At 34.8% G+C, this 15717-nt stretch overlaps 1 protein-coding gene across 1 annotated transcript; it reads left to right on the top strand.

Moving 5' to 3' along the window:
- Positions 1–5879: 5879 nt before the first annotated feature.
- Positions 5880–12371, top strand: LOC111705245 (B-cell lymphoma/leukemia 11A). The gene is made up of 3 exons (XM_023477737.1): positions 5880–5983; positions 6773–6851; positions 9269–12371. Exons 2-3 carry the CDS (start codon positions 6800–6802, stop codon positions 11017–11019), a joined length of 1803 nt encoding a protein of 600 aa, XP_023333505.1. The 5' UTR covers positions 5880–5983; positions 6773–6799; the 3' UTR covers positions 11020–12371.
- The last annotated feature ends 3346 nt before the right edge of the window (positions 12372–15717 follow it).

The following is a 15717-nucleotide window of genomic DNA, read 5'->3' as shown; positions in this document are numbered from 1 at the left end:
AGGGATAATCTATATATAAATTTGGCTTGTCTGTCTGTCTGTTTTTTTGTTTGTCTGTCTATCTGTCCGTCTGTTTGTATCCAATAAACGTCAAAACGGCTGAACCGATCGGGCCCAAATCTTTTGTGGGACATCTAGGGACCCCAGGGAAGGTTTATGAAAAATCAAAATTTCAAATATTTGTCTCCATCAAAATTCGATCGTCATTAAATTTTTAAAAATTTTGAAAATCCGCGAAATTTTTTGTGAAAATCCGCGAATTATTTTTGTTTTGTTTTACGATGTACACAAAGAGAACATGTTCACAACTAATTTAGAAGATGGGCGCGAAGCGCCCTCTAAGGCTAGAAAGAAGGGCGCGAAGCGCCTTGAATTTCTAGTTTGTTAAATTTCAATTTATTTATAATCGCACACGAGATTTTTAAAAAAAAACATTCCGAAATTTAATGTTAACTTTAAAGCCCAGAATTTAGAAATATGGCAAAATTTTCATAAAGCAAATCTGAATTTTTCTGTATCAACAAAATTTATTAAATTCAAAATTCTAAATAATAAATTGTTAAAAACAATATACATATTTACAATTATAACAAGAAGATGATATTAAACCTGGATTCTAGATTATATCAGGGAGAATAATTAATATCTCCTGTCCCTTCAAATATTACTGGTCTATAGTCTAGTCAACTCTCGGATATCAGGCAAACCAAACCTTGTAGTTTCAGGTTTACTAAACCTAACTCTGCATCCTATATTCTAACGTTTTAATCCAGAACCCTTATCCATGTATCCTGAACTATTAACCATGCATCCTGAACTCTTATCCATATATCCTGAACTCTTATCCCTGACCCTGACCCTTATCTTTTTATCCTGAACCCTTATTCATGTATCCTCAACTCTAATCCATGTATCCTAAACTCTAATTCAAGTATCCTGAACTATTAACCATGTATCCTGAACTCTTATCCATATATCCTGAACTCTTGTTAATGTACCCTGAACTCTTATCCATATACCCTGAACTCTTATCCATATACCCATATCCATATACCATGACCCTTATCTTATTATCCTGAACCCTTATTCATGTATCCTGAACTCTTATCCATATATCATGAAATCTTATTCATGTATCCTGAACTTTTATCCATGTATCCTGAAATCTTATCCATGTATCCTGAACTCTTATCTATATATGTATCATGAACCCTTATCCTTATATCCCGAAATCTTATCCATGTGTCCTGAACTCCTATCTATATATCCCGAACTCTTATCTATATATCCTGAACTATTATCCATATATCCCGAACTCTTATCCATGTATTCTGAACTCTTATCTATATGTCCTGAACTCTTATCCATGTATTCTGAACTCTTATCCGTATAATCTGAACTTTTATTCATGTCTTCTCAATCCTTATCTATAAATCCATGTATCCTGAACCCTTGTGAATTTATAATGAGAACCTTAATTTTGTATCCTGATTCCTAAAACTTTAACTATTCATCCTGAACCATTAATAACTATATTCTGAGCCTTTAAATATTTCATCTCTATCTATGTACTCTGAACCCTAAAAAATGCATTCTAAACCAGATATATGAATACATAGCAAGAGTTTTTTATTGTCGTATTCTTAACATATTTAAGATCAAATGCCGCGGAAAAACGAGTTTAATAAATCAATTGCTGTCCTGCATATTTCAGGGCTATTAATTTACCTTGAATTAAAAATAAAAAGCAGTTTCTTAAGAATGATCAAAAACCTTATAAAACTCTGATATTTTCCATCCCCCAATCTATTATAATTCCCAATCTATTCTAAACCCTGAGCTATTCTGCACTCTGGTCTATTCTTAACCCTGATCTATTCTAAACCCTGATCTATTCTAAACCCTGATCTATTCTGAACCCTGATCTATTCTGAACCCTGATTCATTCAGAACTCTGATCTATTCTGAACCCTGATCTATTCTAAACCCTGATCAATTCTGAACCCTAATCTATTCTGAACCCTTAATCTTTTCTGAACCATGATCTATTCTGTACCTTGATCTATTCTGAACCCTAATCTATTCTGAACTCAACCCAGATTTATTTTTAACCGTGATCTATTTTAAACCTTAATCTTTCCTGAACCCTTATCTTTTAAAAACCCTGATCAATTCTAAACTCTGATCTATTCTGAACCCTGCTCTATGATCTGATAGTATGATAATTATGTGTGGAGAGAAGGGTCTAGGGTTGAGAGAAAGCTAGGAATATCTATGAATCTGTGTATATGTGCACAGTTCAATCCATTCATATGTTAATCCGTGTCAAAACCTTTAGACCTATATATCACCCCTCTCCCTTCTTCCCCTATCCGATATACCCCCACCTCCTCTACTCCCCCTCCCCCTTCGACTGAACTCTAGTTGAACGAGGTTAAAAGTGCACATTTTACATATTTACCTTTTTACTGGAATATTTGAATAAACAATCTGTAATCATGAATATAGTACTCAACATTAAAATATTACTTCTTCATTTATCTTTTAAATGTTTAATATACTATACCATGCATGTGGATATACTACCGGTTTGTACTGTACTGTAATTTCCCCACATGTACCATGCATGTGGATATACTACCGGTTTGTACTGTACTGTAATTTTCCCTACATGTACCATGCATGCAGATATACTACCGGTTTGTACTGTACTGTAATTTTCCCACCATGCATGCAGATATACTACCGGTTTGTACTGTACTGAACGTTTCCCCACATGTACCATGCATGCAGATATACTACCGGTTTGTACTGTACTGTAATTTTCCCCACATGTACCATGCATGCAGATATACTACCGGTTTGTACTGTACTGAACGTTTCCCCACATGTACCATGCATGTGGATATACTACCGGTTTGTACTGTACTGTAATTTTCCCACATGTACCATGCATGTGGATATACTACCGGTTTGTACTGTACTGTAATTTTCCCTACATGTACCATGCATGTGGATATACTACCGGTTTGTACTGTACTGTAATTTTCCCCACATGTACCATGCGTGCAGATATACTACCGGTTTTTACTGTACTGAACGTTTCCCCACATGTACCATGCATGCAGATATACTACCGGTTTGTACTGTACTGTAATTTTCCCTACATGTACCATGCATGCGGATATACTACCGGTTTGTACTGTACTGTAATTTTCCCACATGTACCATGGATGCGGATATACTACCGGTATGTACTGTACTGTAATTTTCCCACATGTACCATGCGTGCAGATATACTACCGGTTTGTACTGTACTGTAATTTTCCCCACATGTACCATGCATGCGGATATACTACCGGTTTGTACTGTACTGTAATTTTCGACACATGTACCATGCATGCAGATATACTACCGGTTTGTACTGTACTGTAATTTTCCCGCATGTACCATGCATGCAGATATACTACCGGTTTGTACTGTACTGTAATTTTCCCACATGTACCATGCGTGCAGATATACTACCGGTTTGTACTGTACTGAACGTTTCCCCACATTTACCATGCATGCGGATATACTACCGGTTTGTACTGTACTGTAATTTTCCACACATGTACCATGCATGCGGATATACTACCGGTTTGTACTGTACTGTACTTTTCCACACATGTACCATGCATGCGGATATACTACAGTTTTGCACTGTACTGAATATCATGTACATTACACCACATGCTGATGTGCTAACAGTTTGCATTGTAATGATACCATATGTACATATACATAATGTTCTGATATACTAACAGTTTGAGTTGTGTTGTACCACAGGTACCCATACACAAAATGCTGATATGCTAACGGTGTGCACTGTATGTTGATATACATCTGCTAATTTGTACTTAACTGTACCATATGCACATATGTACATTGATGATATATGTTTGTATTGTAATGTACTCTCACGCATTAAACATGAGCCTTTGGTGTGTACTGCAATGATAAGCAGTACACTGACTAGTGGGGTTTAGTGGAGATTGGCTGATAGAACAGTACCGCGGGTGTACATGCAACCATTCTAATATAATTCTAGTTTGTATTGTACTGTAGCACAGTTCATAGTACCATACTGATATACCACCAGTATGATTGTACTGTACTACACCACTTGCACATATGTAATGCTGATATATTACAAGTTTGTACCATACTGTACATATGTAACAAACTATATCTGAGTTTGTTCATGTTTATCTTAGAAGCTGCAGTACACTTTTTTGTAAACAAGGTTCAAGGGGTTCCTGGTGTATCTTACTTGGTTCGATCATACCACTGTCCACTGAACGCTACAATATCTTTAGTCAGTGTACGGCAGATTATAGTAGTACACACCAAAAGCTTAGTTGAGGATGAAACACGTTAACTATGTATATTATATTTATATACTTCGTCTTCATACAATAACATTATATTGATAACTTTAGAAATCATGTTCGAGGTTGCGTGAATAAATGTGTGCCTCCAGAATAATGGCGTTTCAACTGTTCAGAGAGTTATCTTTCCGTAATATTCTCTGCTTAATATCAGTTTATCGATGGTTAAAAAAAATAGTTATTAATCAAATAGATTAAAGTACAATAGGTGGCAACAGAGAAATGAACAAATTATACACAACGTCACAAGTGTCAAATATAACAAAGAAAACGGAATTGTCTCAGATTAGTTGACATGTTTTCTAAGATTAAATAAAAACAGAAACTAAAAAAATACATAAAATTGCACTTATTTTACTGTAAGAAAAGCACTTTATTCTAAAATTATCACTATTATTGATCATTTTGTCGGACACAAAAACTGAATTGACACTTGTGACGACAGAATACAACTGTACTGAGAGTGTACAAATTCTACGTTGCCATTTATTGTACTTAATTGTAATCTATTTGGTTATTAATGATTTCTGGGAATTTTAAAAGAAGAAAAAATTTGAGTTTTTTTTATTTACATTAGGTAAATCCACTGAAATAAACATATTTAATAAAGTAAAATTGCTTTGTTTTTGGAAAACATATGCAAGGGATGGGTAGAAGGAAGCTATTCTAAACCCTGATCAATTCTGAACCCTAATCTATTCTGAACCCTTAATCTTTTCTGAACCATGATCTATTCTGTACCTTGATCTATTCTGAACCCTAATCTATTCTGAACTCAACCCAGATTTATTTTTAACCGNCCCCCCTAGATAGTAATCTTGTGTAGTGTCCCTTATAATGGATGGTAACTGCAGGGTGTATCTAAAAAAAAAAATTAAGTGCTAATTTTTATTTTTATTTTTGCGTCAAATATCTTCAAATAATATGTTTATAATTAAATACTTTTTGGTTTTAAACTGTTTTATTTAAATATATTTTTCAGTATTTTTAGCCATGTTTGCCTTTTTAAAATGTAAACTCTATGTTTCTCCAGACAGTACTGTCATCTATCTAATTATTCTTTAAGATTTAGTCTTTATATTCTCAAAGTTTTCATTTGCATAATTAGTTCCTCATTCTTGTCATAACTTGCAAAATCATTTACATTTTAGCATTTTTTCCAGGTTCGATTTTGTTCATCCAATTAAATATATCCAAAGGCTAATTGTTTATTATAAAATAAAGAAGGGTGTTTACAATTTTGTGTTATGGGCTAGACTGGGTAGGGTGGATGAGGAAGGTGGGGGGGGGGAGGGGTCGTAAGGAGCTTGGTTTGACTAAAATTATATTATTAAAAACTGTTGAATTAAGAATCCCCGACTGCGTATAGACTATATCCAGAAATTAACCGCGTAGTAATCTCCCCCACCTCTCCTTCTTTACTCCTCTGTTGACCATTTACATGTTTCTTATGGAGGACGGAGTCTCGTATTTCAGAGCCTCTAATGTCCAGTGTATAACCTCCAGTGTTGTAGAGGATACCTCGGAGAAAACATCCTCGGAACAGGAACCAGGGAGAACCTCTCACTCTATCCATCCCAGTTCTCTTCATAATCTCAGATATTCCCTTTCTTGTTAGTTTAGAACTGTATGTTCTTCAATATTTACAAAACACAGGAGTAAACCCGTTCTTGCCTCCCATGGGAACATTTAACAAAGTAGTAAAAAAAATCTCCGTATAAACTTGACGGAGAATTTCCTTCTGAAATTCCGGGTATATTCTTACCTGATCATTTACATTCTTAGCAGAATAGTTCTACAAAGAAAAATATATATTTCCCATTAAAAAAGAATCTAGAATGAAAAAAAATTCTTAATTATTTGCAGAAAAGTTATTTTTGAAGATATAAAGAAGAAGGTTATTTCGAACCTAAACTTGTGAATATTTTATAGATATCCCAATTTCTACTGTTCTCCTATATATACATATATATATATATATATACATATATACATATATATATATATTTATAGTAAACTTAAAGAAAACTTTTTAACTGTCGATATCATCGTTTACTATCTGATTCTAAACCATTCTTATCAATTCCTAAACCATCATACAATACAAACTAACTCTTGTTAAATTCTGACCCATCCTAGTCAATTTAAATCCTTTTTTACCAAATTTACCCATAATGACTACAATCTTTCATTTACTACGGATCATTTTTCCCAAAAATAAATATATTTGTGAAATCTGAAAAGTTTCTGATATTTACCAGCTTGGACAGTTTTCTAAAGTTTAAACTTTTCTTTTTAATTTTCTCTGATTTATTTAAATCCTAATGAGAGGTTCTTGTCAGGATTCATGGTTTCTAAACAGGTTTAATATGATTGAGAGTAAACCTGATCTACAGGATGCTCTGAACCTTACTCCTCCAGGTATACTGACTATTATAGATATACTTACTCCTCCAGGTATACTTACTATTATAGATATACTTACTCCTTCAGGTATACTGACTATTATAGATATACTTACTCTTCCAGGTATACTTACTATTTTAGATATACTTACTCCTTCAGGTATACTTACTGTTATAGATATACTTACTCCTCAAGGTATACTTAATTCTCCAGGTATGCTTACTCCTCAAGGTATACTTACTATTATAGACATACTTACTCCACCAAATATACTTACTACTCCAGGTATACTTACTTCTCCAGGAACACTTACTGCTCTAAGTGTACTTACTCCTCCAGGTATACTTTCTATTATGATATACTTACTTCTCCAGGTATGCTTACTCCTCAATGTATACTTGCTATTATAAATATACTTACTACACCAGATATACTTACTCCTCCAGGTATACTTACTTCTCCTGGAACACTTACTCCTCTAGGTATTCGTACTCCTCCAGATATACTTACTCCTCCATACATGCTTACTTCTTAAGGTATACCTATACCTCCAGGTATAATTACTCCTCCAGGTATACCTACTTCTCCAGGTATACTTACTCATCTAGGTATACTTACTCTTCCAGGTATACTTACTCCTTTAGATATACTTACTCCTCTAGGTATACTTACTCCTCCAGATATACTTAATCCTCCAGGTATACTTACTCCTCCAGGTATACTTACTCCTACAGGTATACTTACTCCTCCAGGTATACTTACTCCGCCATATATACTTACCCATCCAGGTATACTTACTTCTCCAGGTATACTTACTCTTCCAGATATACTTACCCCTTCAGGTATACTTACTCTTCCAGGTATGCTTACTCTTCCAGGTATACTTACTCCACAAGATATACTTACTCCGCCAGATATACTTACCCCTCCAGGTATACTTAATCTTCCAGGTAAAGTTATTCTTCCGATTTACTTACTCAACCATATATATACTTTAAAACTCGTCAGTGTTTTAGATTAAAAAGTGTTTAATCAACACAATCATAACAGCAGAAATCCACAAGTTACTTTATTGAGAAACAACAATTTAAATAATAATGTTTTTAAAGAGAAGGATTCCGTTGTGAACCGGATATATCCAACTTTAAATGAAGAGTCAAATTGAAATTACATTCACAATCCCAGTAAGAAAATACCTTCTTCCTCAACATAGTTTTATCCTTTAGTTGAATGCCAATTTTTAATTTCTGATTAATCTTGTTGAAACAAAACAAACAATCCTCCTGGTTAAGTAAACGTGGTAAATATATATTGATAAGACCAAGTATTAGACAGGTCCAGGAGTAATATATCCTTGGATTAGGGTTTAATCTTGTTCCTGTGATAATTGTCCTTCAATTAGTCTCCATGTCCGTAGATTGGTTCCTGTAACAGGATTAGAGCTAGAGATTAGACCTCATATAGGATACAATAATTAGAACTAGACAAACATACTTCACTCAGATAGTTCGGTAGATATTAGATATAGTAGATAGTAGATAGATAGTAGAAAGATAGTAGATAGATAGTAGATAGATAATAGCTAGATAGTAGACAGATAGTAGATAGATAGTAAATAGATAGTAGATAGATAGTAGATAGATAGATAGTAGATAGATAGTAGATAGATGGTAGATATAGAATAGGTAGATAGTAGATAGATAGTAGATTTATAGTAGTAGATAGATAGTAGATAGATAGTAGATAGATAGTAGATAGATAGTAGATAGATAGTAGATAGATGGTAGATATAGAATAGGTAGATAGTAGATTTATAGTAGATAGATAGTAGATAGATAGTAGATAGATAGTAGATAGATAGTAGATAGATAGTAGATAGATAGTATATATAGAGTAGGTAGATAGTAGATAGAGAGTAGATAGTAGGCAGATAGTAGATAGATAGTAGATGGATAGTAAATAGATAAAATATATATAGTAGGTAGATTGTAGATATAGAGTAGGTAGATAGTAGATAGATAGCAGATAGATAGTAGATATAGAGTAGGTAGATAGTACATAGAGAGTAGATGGATAGTAGATAGATAGTAGATAGAAAGTAGATAGATAGTAGATTCAGAGTAGGTAGATAGTAGATAGAGAGTAGATAGATAGAATTTATTCTATTTACTCTGCCTGGTTTAGGATAATGTGAATAATGGTTTGAGTTGGTGAATTGTAGTTGCTGTTAAACTGGCCACGGCTGGCAAACTGTAAATTTATGCAAATGTTGAAACTGGTCTGGACTAGGCTCCACACGGAAACACTTTCCACCAAAATTTCTGGAAACTTTACAGAATATCAACAAGTTGCCTCATACATTCTTTTATGAAAAGAATTCTATTGTATTATATTTCCCCGGGATATTAAGTTCAAATCTTCTCTGTGTTTAGAACCTGTTCATCTGACCTGCGGCTACTGTAAGAGAGAGATGATCTCGGCCTGGAACCTGATCCAGCATATCCAGTCCCAACACGGGATCAAGCTCTGCAACCCCCGGGATGACGGAGAGGACCTGGAGCAGAGACCCTTCCCGTTCCCGCACAAGGACGATATTCTTCCGTTTAGAAACTTATTTAATGCTCCAGGTACAGGTTTTCAGCACGCTGTTCCCTTTCCTATGATGGAGCATCCCCCTCCCTTCTTCCCTTCACAGTTCTCCCGGTTCCCGTTCCTGCCCCGGCTCCATCCGTTTATCCGACCTAATTCTAGTCATGACATACAAACAGAGCGGTTTATCTCAGAGAAAATCCGACACAGTATAGGAAACCATCATCTTGGTCTTCCAAACCCATTTGTTGAGAGCCTACCCAGACCAACCTGTCTTCCACTTATATCCCCTGGAACTACATTCGATTTAAGGACTCCCCCCCGACACCGATATCCCCCGCAGTCACACATAAATCTTCATCAAACCCTGGAAACATCAAGTCACAATCTTCAATTCAGATCTGAGTTGAAGACAGAGGAAAAACTTCAAGAGAGTGATCAGCGACCAGAGGAAAAGGGTTTCTCTAATAGTGAGGAAAAATCTCCGGAGAAAATGGTAGACGGGAACGAGGATTCAGAGATGTGCGCTCCAGACTCATCCAGCTCTCAGGAGAAGGGTTTGGAGGAGGAAACGGATGAGAATAAATCCTCCGGCTCCGTTGATGAAAATATGATGGAGGAGGAGTCGGAACTGGAGGAGGATCTGGTTGAGAGAGATGAGAAGGTTTTAACCCGGGATGATTCTTTAGAAACTCAATCCATCGTTAGTCAACTCATTAAGAAGTTTGGATTTAATGATATCAAGGAATATCAAGAGGCGTTCCGGAAGGCGGTTCAGGAGTCAGGGGGAGTAACTACTACTGAGGATAAACCTGAAGATAAAAGGTCTCAAACCCCAGAAGACGAAATTTCCGGTAGAAGCAGTAAACCCTTGAGACTACGAGAAGATATGACTCTGATGAGTTCTCAAGTTAATTCTTTAGATCTTGCCCAACCTCTTCTCAACTCTAGTCCTAACTTTAGCTCTGTAAACAAGAGTAAGGAATTACTGTTTGCAGGACTCTGGATGCCAGGATTCATGAGACAACAAAGTTTAAGAGGAAAGACGGGACGAGGTCGGGGAGGAAGAAGATCTTCAATAAAGGATCTGAACCTGCCTCCTCTACCCCCTGGAGTATGTATGCCTCCTATGGAACCCAGCGCTATAAAAGCCCTGGCTGAGAAGGGAAGGTTGGACGCTATCTTTGATCCGAGAATGAGAAAAGAGTTAATTGGTCGAGGTAGAAATGACACGTGTGAGTACTGCGGGAAGGTTTTCAAAAACTGTTCAAATCTCACCGTACATAGAAGATCTCACACCGGAGAAAAACCTTACAAATGCCAACTATGTTCCTATAGCTGTGCCCAGAGCAGCAAACTCACAAGACATATGAAAACCCATGGAAGGATGGGGAAGGATATCTTCAAGTGCAGGTTCTGTTTCATGCCCTTCAGTGTAGCCAGTACCCTAGAGAAGCATATGCGGAAGTGTGTTGTGAACCAGAAGAACCAGGGGATCTGGTCTACTCCAGTATCCAGTTCTAAACCTCTCCGCCTCCCACCAAGTTTAGTTTCTCCGGAGGGTTTACAAGACAAGAATGTGGAGAAATTATGACGAGGATTGGAAGGAAGTATTTGGGAATATCCTAACAATATGTCTAGTCAGTATCTCACCGGGACACTCACCTGAGCTTAACAATACTTGGTTGTACAACTAGATACTAGGTTGCATAACTAGATACTAGGTTGTACGACTAAATACTTGGTTGTACAACTAGATACTAGGTTGTACAACTATATTCTAGGTTGTACAACTAAATACTTGGTTGTACAACTAGATACTAGGTTGTGCAACTAGATACTAGGTTGTACAACTAAATACTTGGTTGTACAACTAGATACTAGGTTGCACAACTATATTCTAGGTTGTACAACTAAATACTAGGTTGTACAACTAGATACTAGGTTGTACAACTATATTCTAGGTTGTGCAACTAAATACTAGGCTTTACAATTATATACTAGATGGTTTTACAACTAGATAATAGGTTGTACAACTATATACTAGGTTGTACAACTATATACTAGGTTGTACAACTTGATAATAGATTGTACAACTATATAATAGGTTGTACAACAATATAATAGGTTTTACAACTAGACACTAGGTTGTACAACTAAATACTTGGTTGTACAACTAGATACTAGGTTGTACAACTAGATAATAGGTTGTCAACTAGATAATAGGGAGTAAAACTAGATACTAGCTTGTACAACCTAGCATCTTGTTGTACAACTAAATACTAGGTTGTACAACTATATAATAGGTTGTACAACTATATAATTGGTTGTACAACTATATAATAGGTTGTACAACTAGATACTAGTTTGTACTATATACGAGGTTGTACAACCCAAAACCTAGTATCAAGGAAGGTTTTGTTCAAACCGATATTGAACACAATTATTTGGTAGGAAAAGTAAACAAACAAAAATTCTGTTTGCTGAAAATATTTGTGTTTACATCTCCCCCACAGACCAGTCCACCATGTATGTAACCGGTTTCCACCTAGTATTTGAACCCGAGCTCCAGGTCTGAGTATCTCTGCTCCAATGAGACCAAATCTTCTGTTCCTAATATGTGATTGTCGTAAAAACTCTACTATATATAACATATTCTAAATTTACAGGGGGCTTGCTGAACATAGTTTTTAATGTTTTAAGTTAAATATTTGACCCCCCACGTTTAGTTCCTAATTTTTAGCATGAATCAGAAAACTTTTAGGATTCTTTATAAAACTTTGTCTTTCCAAACAAAATCTTATTTTCCTGTTTAAAAAGGGAAGAATAAATGTATTCACAGGCCTCAATTCAAATTGTATTAACTCTTAAGTTAAAAGTACAATTTCGGAACTTAAAAATAATTCCTAAACTGTGAACCCAATTTCTCAATGTATTAAATAATTTGCAAGAATTTATGAAAATTTTGTTGTTTTATTTAGTTTCTGTTTGTTATAGATGTATCTTTTTAATAATCAATAAATATTGCATTAAACATGAAACTAATTCATTTTATGTTTAGGAAAAGGTCGGCTTAAAAGTTCAAATCAATAAATTAGAAGAATTATATGTATAATAGCCTTAGAGGGCGCTTCGCGCCCATCTTCTAAATTAATCGTGAACATGTTCTCTTTGTGTACATCGTAAAACAAAACAAAAATAATTCGCGGATTTTTACAAAAAATTTCGTTGATTTTCAAAATTTTAAAAAATTTAATGAAGATCGAATTTTGATGGAGACAAATATTTAAAATTTCAATCATTCATAAACCTTCCCTGGGGTCCCTAGATGTCCCACAAAAAATTTGGGCCCGATCGATTCAGCCGTTTTGACGTTTATTGGATACAAACAAACAGACAGACAGACAGACAAACAGACAGACAAGCCAAATTTATATATAGAAGAACAATATAAAAAACAGAGATACAGGGTTTCTTGCAAAAGATTAGACCTTTTGACTGTTAATGAATACAGATTTTTAAAAAAGTTTTCTGTATTTTTTTAGTCTTACATTATTGGTCTGTCTCTTGACATTTTTTTTTGATGGAAGGTTGGGTTAAGATGATCTTTTTTTGATGGAGGGCCGGGTTTAGATGATCTTTTTATTGTGTAAAAGTTGAAGTAAAAGTAAAAGTAAAAGTTGATTAAAAATAAAATTAATAATGTTTCAAAAAATTAAGCAGGCTGTTCTTAGTAGTTTTATATTTATATCTATAGATATATTGAAAGTGGTAATCTCTGCTTATCTCTTAGTTTGGATGTCCGATCATAACTCACGAAACCCTTAACCGATTTGCCTCACATTTTGATTTGGAAACTTAGTGTAACGTAAATTTTTTTAAATTAAGTTTATTTGACTTTTAAAGGAAAATTCAGTTTTCAAGTAAAGCTGGGGTTCCCAAGCTAGTACATGGTTCCCTTAAGCTAGTACATGGTTCCCTTAAGCTAGTACATGGTTCTCTTAAGCTAGTACATGGTTCCCAAGCTAGTACATGGTTCCCTTAGGCTAGTACATAGTTCCCAAGCTAGTACATGGTTCCCTTAAGCTAGTACATAGTTCCCAAGCTAGTACATGGTTCCCTTAGGCTAGTACATAGTTCCCAAGCTAGTACATGGTTCCCTTAGGCTAGTACATAGTTCCCAAGCTAGTACATGGTTCCCTTAAGCTAGTACATGGTTCCCAAGATAGTACATGGTTCCCAAGCTAGTATATGGTTCCGAAGCTAGTACATGGTTCAAGCTAGTACATAGTTCCTAAGCTAGTACATGGTTCCCAAGCTAGTACATAGTTACAAAGCTAGTAAATGGTTCCCAAGCTAGTACATAGTTCCCAAGCTAGTATATGGTTCCGAAGCTAGTACATGGTTCAAGCTAGTACGTGGTTCCCAAGCTAGTGCATAGTTCCCAAACTAGTACATGGTTCCCAAGCTAGTACATAGTTCCGAAGCTAGTACATAAAGAAGAAGTAGTGATCTCTGTTTGGATGTCCGATAATAACTCATAACCCGTTGACCGTTGGTTTGCCTCATGCTTTGATTGATGAACTCTGTAAATAAAACAATAGGAATGCTATTAGCTTGGTTTAAAAATTATAAGTTGAGTGGGATGACTTTTGTAAAAGCAAATATGGGTTCCTAGGTTAGTCTATATATATACAAGGTAAACAATCTCATTTTCTATCCCCTATATTTTTGCAATGTTACACTTCAAACTAAAACTTAAGCTCGGAATCTTTCATAATTTCATCTCCTCTTGTTGAAGAGCTATTGAGAAGAACAATGAAGTAACCGGATATTTCAAACTATGAATTCTGGTGGATCAAACAATGTAAGTTTGAAATATGAAAGGTATGGCATCATCTGGTTGTTGAGATTTAGGTATTATAAAATTGGCATTTGTGGAAAAAACTCAATTCTCATCCATGTGCGTAAGACCAAAACTAGAGTAGCTCACACAAAGGAATTAAGTTTTTGCCACAAACTCTGATTTTCTAATCACTATATATTTGCAACAAAATGTTGAATTCTTTTAGATCAAATAATCTGAGTTTGAAATATCAAAGGTTTTCAACATTGGGTTCTAAAGATATTGAGGTTTAAATATTTGATTTTGTTCCAAAAACTCAATTCCTTAGTGCCAATGATGTCGTATAAACTTTACCTTCTCTGTATAGTTCGACTATTTGATTTTACAAAACGGTAACAGGTTGCAAAGATATTGGGGTTAGAAAACATTAGAATTGTGGTGTATCACAACGAGGTTCCGTGATTTAAAATAAATAGATGTTAAATTGATTTAGAATTTTATATGCCAACCCTGAACTTTTTAAATTATACATTTTTTTGTATTGAACATAAAATATATATATATAGAGATAAAAAATGCAGATGAATGGAGCTAAGTTTCTTCGTGGGTAACTCATGTGTAAATATCTAAAATGCGTTTATCGAATACAAAGAACCAGGTTTTTCAGTCTGAAGAATGTACCTATTAGCGTTTTTACGGAAATGAAAATGTTCAAGAAAAGAGACATTTACACAAAATACTTCTTTCTTTATAACTTAAAACCTAGAAATACATAAATTGAATTAAATTCCGTTAAAGACTAACTGACGTAAGATACTTAACTAATCTAATCTCATTCTCATTCTCTATAAATTATCATTTTTATTGGTACACCCTGTGTGTCAAGTCTTATCGGAAACATTTTTTAAGAAACTCTACGCTACACTTTTAAGAATAAACTGTACACTGTACACTGCAAAGCGTACAGTATGATAGAGCTCTAGTTGTATTTATATGTCTAATATGAAATACGAATGTTTGAAGACTGGATCGACTGGAGAGGTTGCGTGATTTTTATAGTTAGTATTTTACTCCTAGTTCAGAGAAGAATATATTTTTATCTCTGTAGATATAAACTTTTAATAACTAAAATAACGTTTATATCTTACAGTGAGAACCAGAAATCTGTGCAATGAATGTTGTATTTGCAGGGGCGTACGAGAGCATTTGTGTAGAAAAAAATCCGCAAAATTTTTTTCTTCTTTGTTTTATAATGTAAACAAAAAAGAACATGTTCACAATTTAAATAGAAGATGGGCGCGAAGAGCCCTAAAAGCCTAGTCTATATATAAATTCGGCTTGTCTGTCTGTTTGTTTGTTTGTATCCAATAAACGTCAGAACGGCTGAACCGATCGGGCCCAAATTTTTTGTGGGACATCACGTGACCACGGGGAAGGTTTATGAAT

This window comes from Eurytemora carolleeae, unplaced genomic scaffold, assembly GCF_000591075.1.
Source record: "Eurytemora carolleeae unplaced genomic scaffold, Eaff_2.0 scaffold2, whole genome shotgun sequence".
In the NCBI taxonomy this organism is placed as follows: Eukaryota; Metazoa; Arthropoda; class Copepoda; order Calanoida; family Temoridae; genus Eurytemora; species Eurytemora carolleeae.
This window is presented reverse-complemented; position numbering and strand designations above follow the sequence as displayed.

Excerpts from the sequence above, each read along its gene's own strand:
- LOC111705245 (XM_023477737.1), top strand. The coding sequence starts at position 6,800 with ATGATTGAGAGTAAACCTGATCTACAGGATGCTCTGAACCTTACTCCT. Across the intron at positions 6,852-9,268 it reads TCTGAACCTTACTCCTCCAG|AACCTGTTCATCTGACCTGC; the intron begins GTATACTGACTA and ends CTCTGTGTTTAG.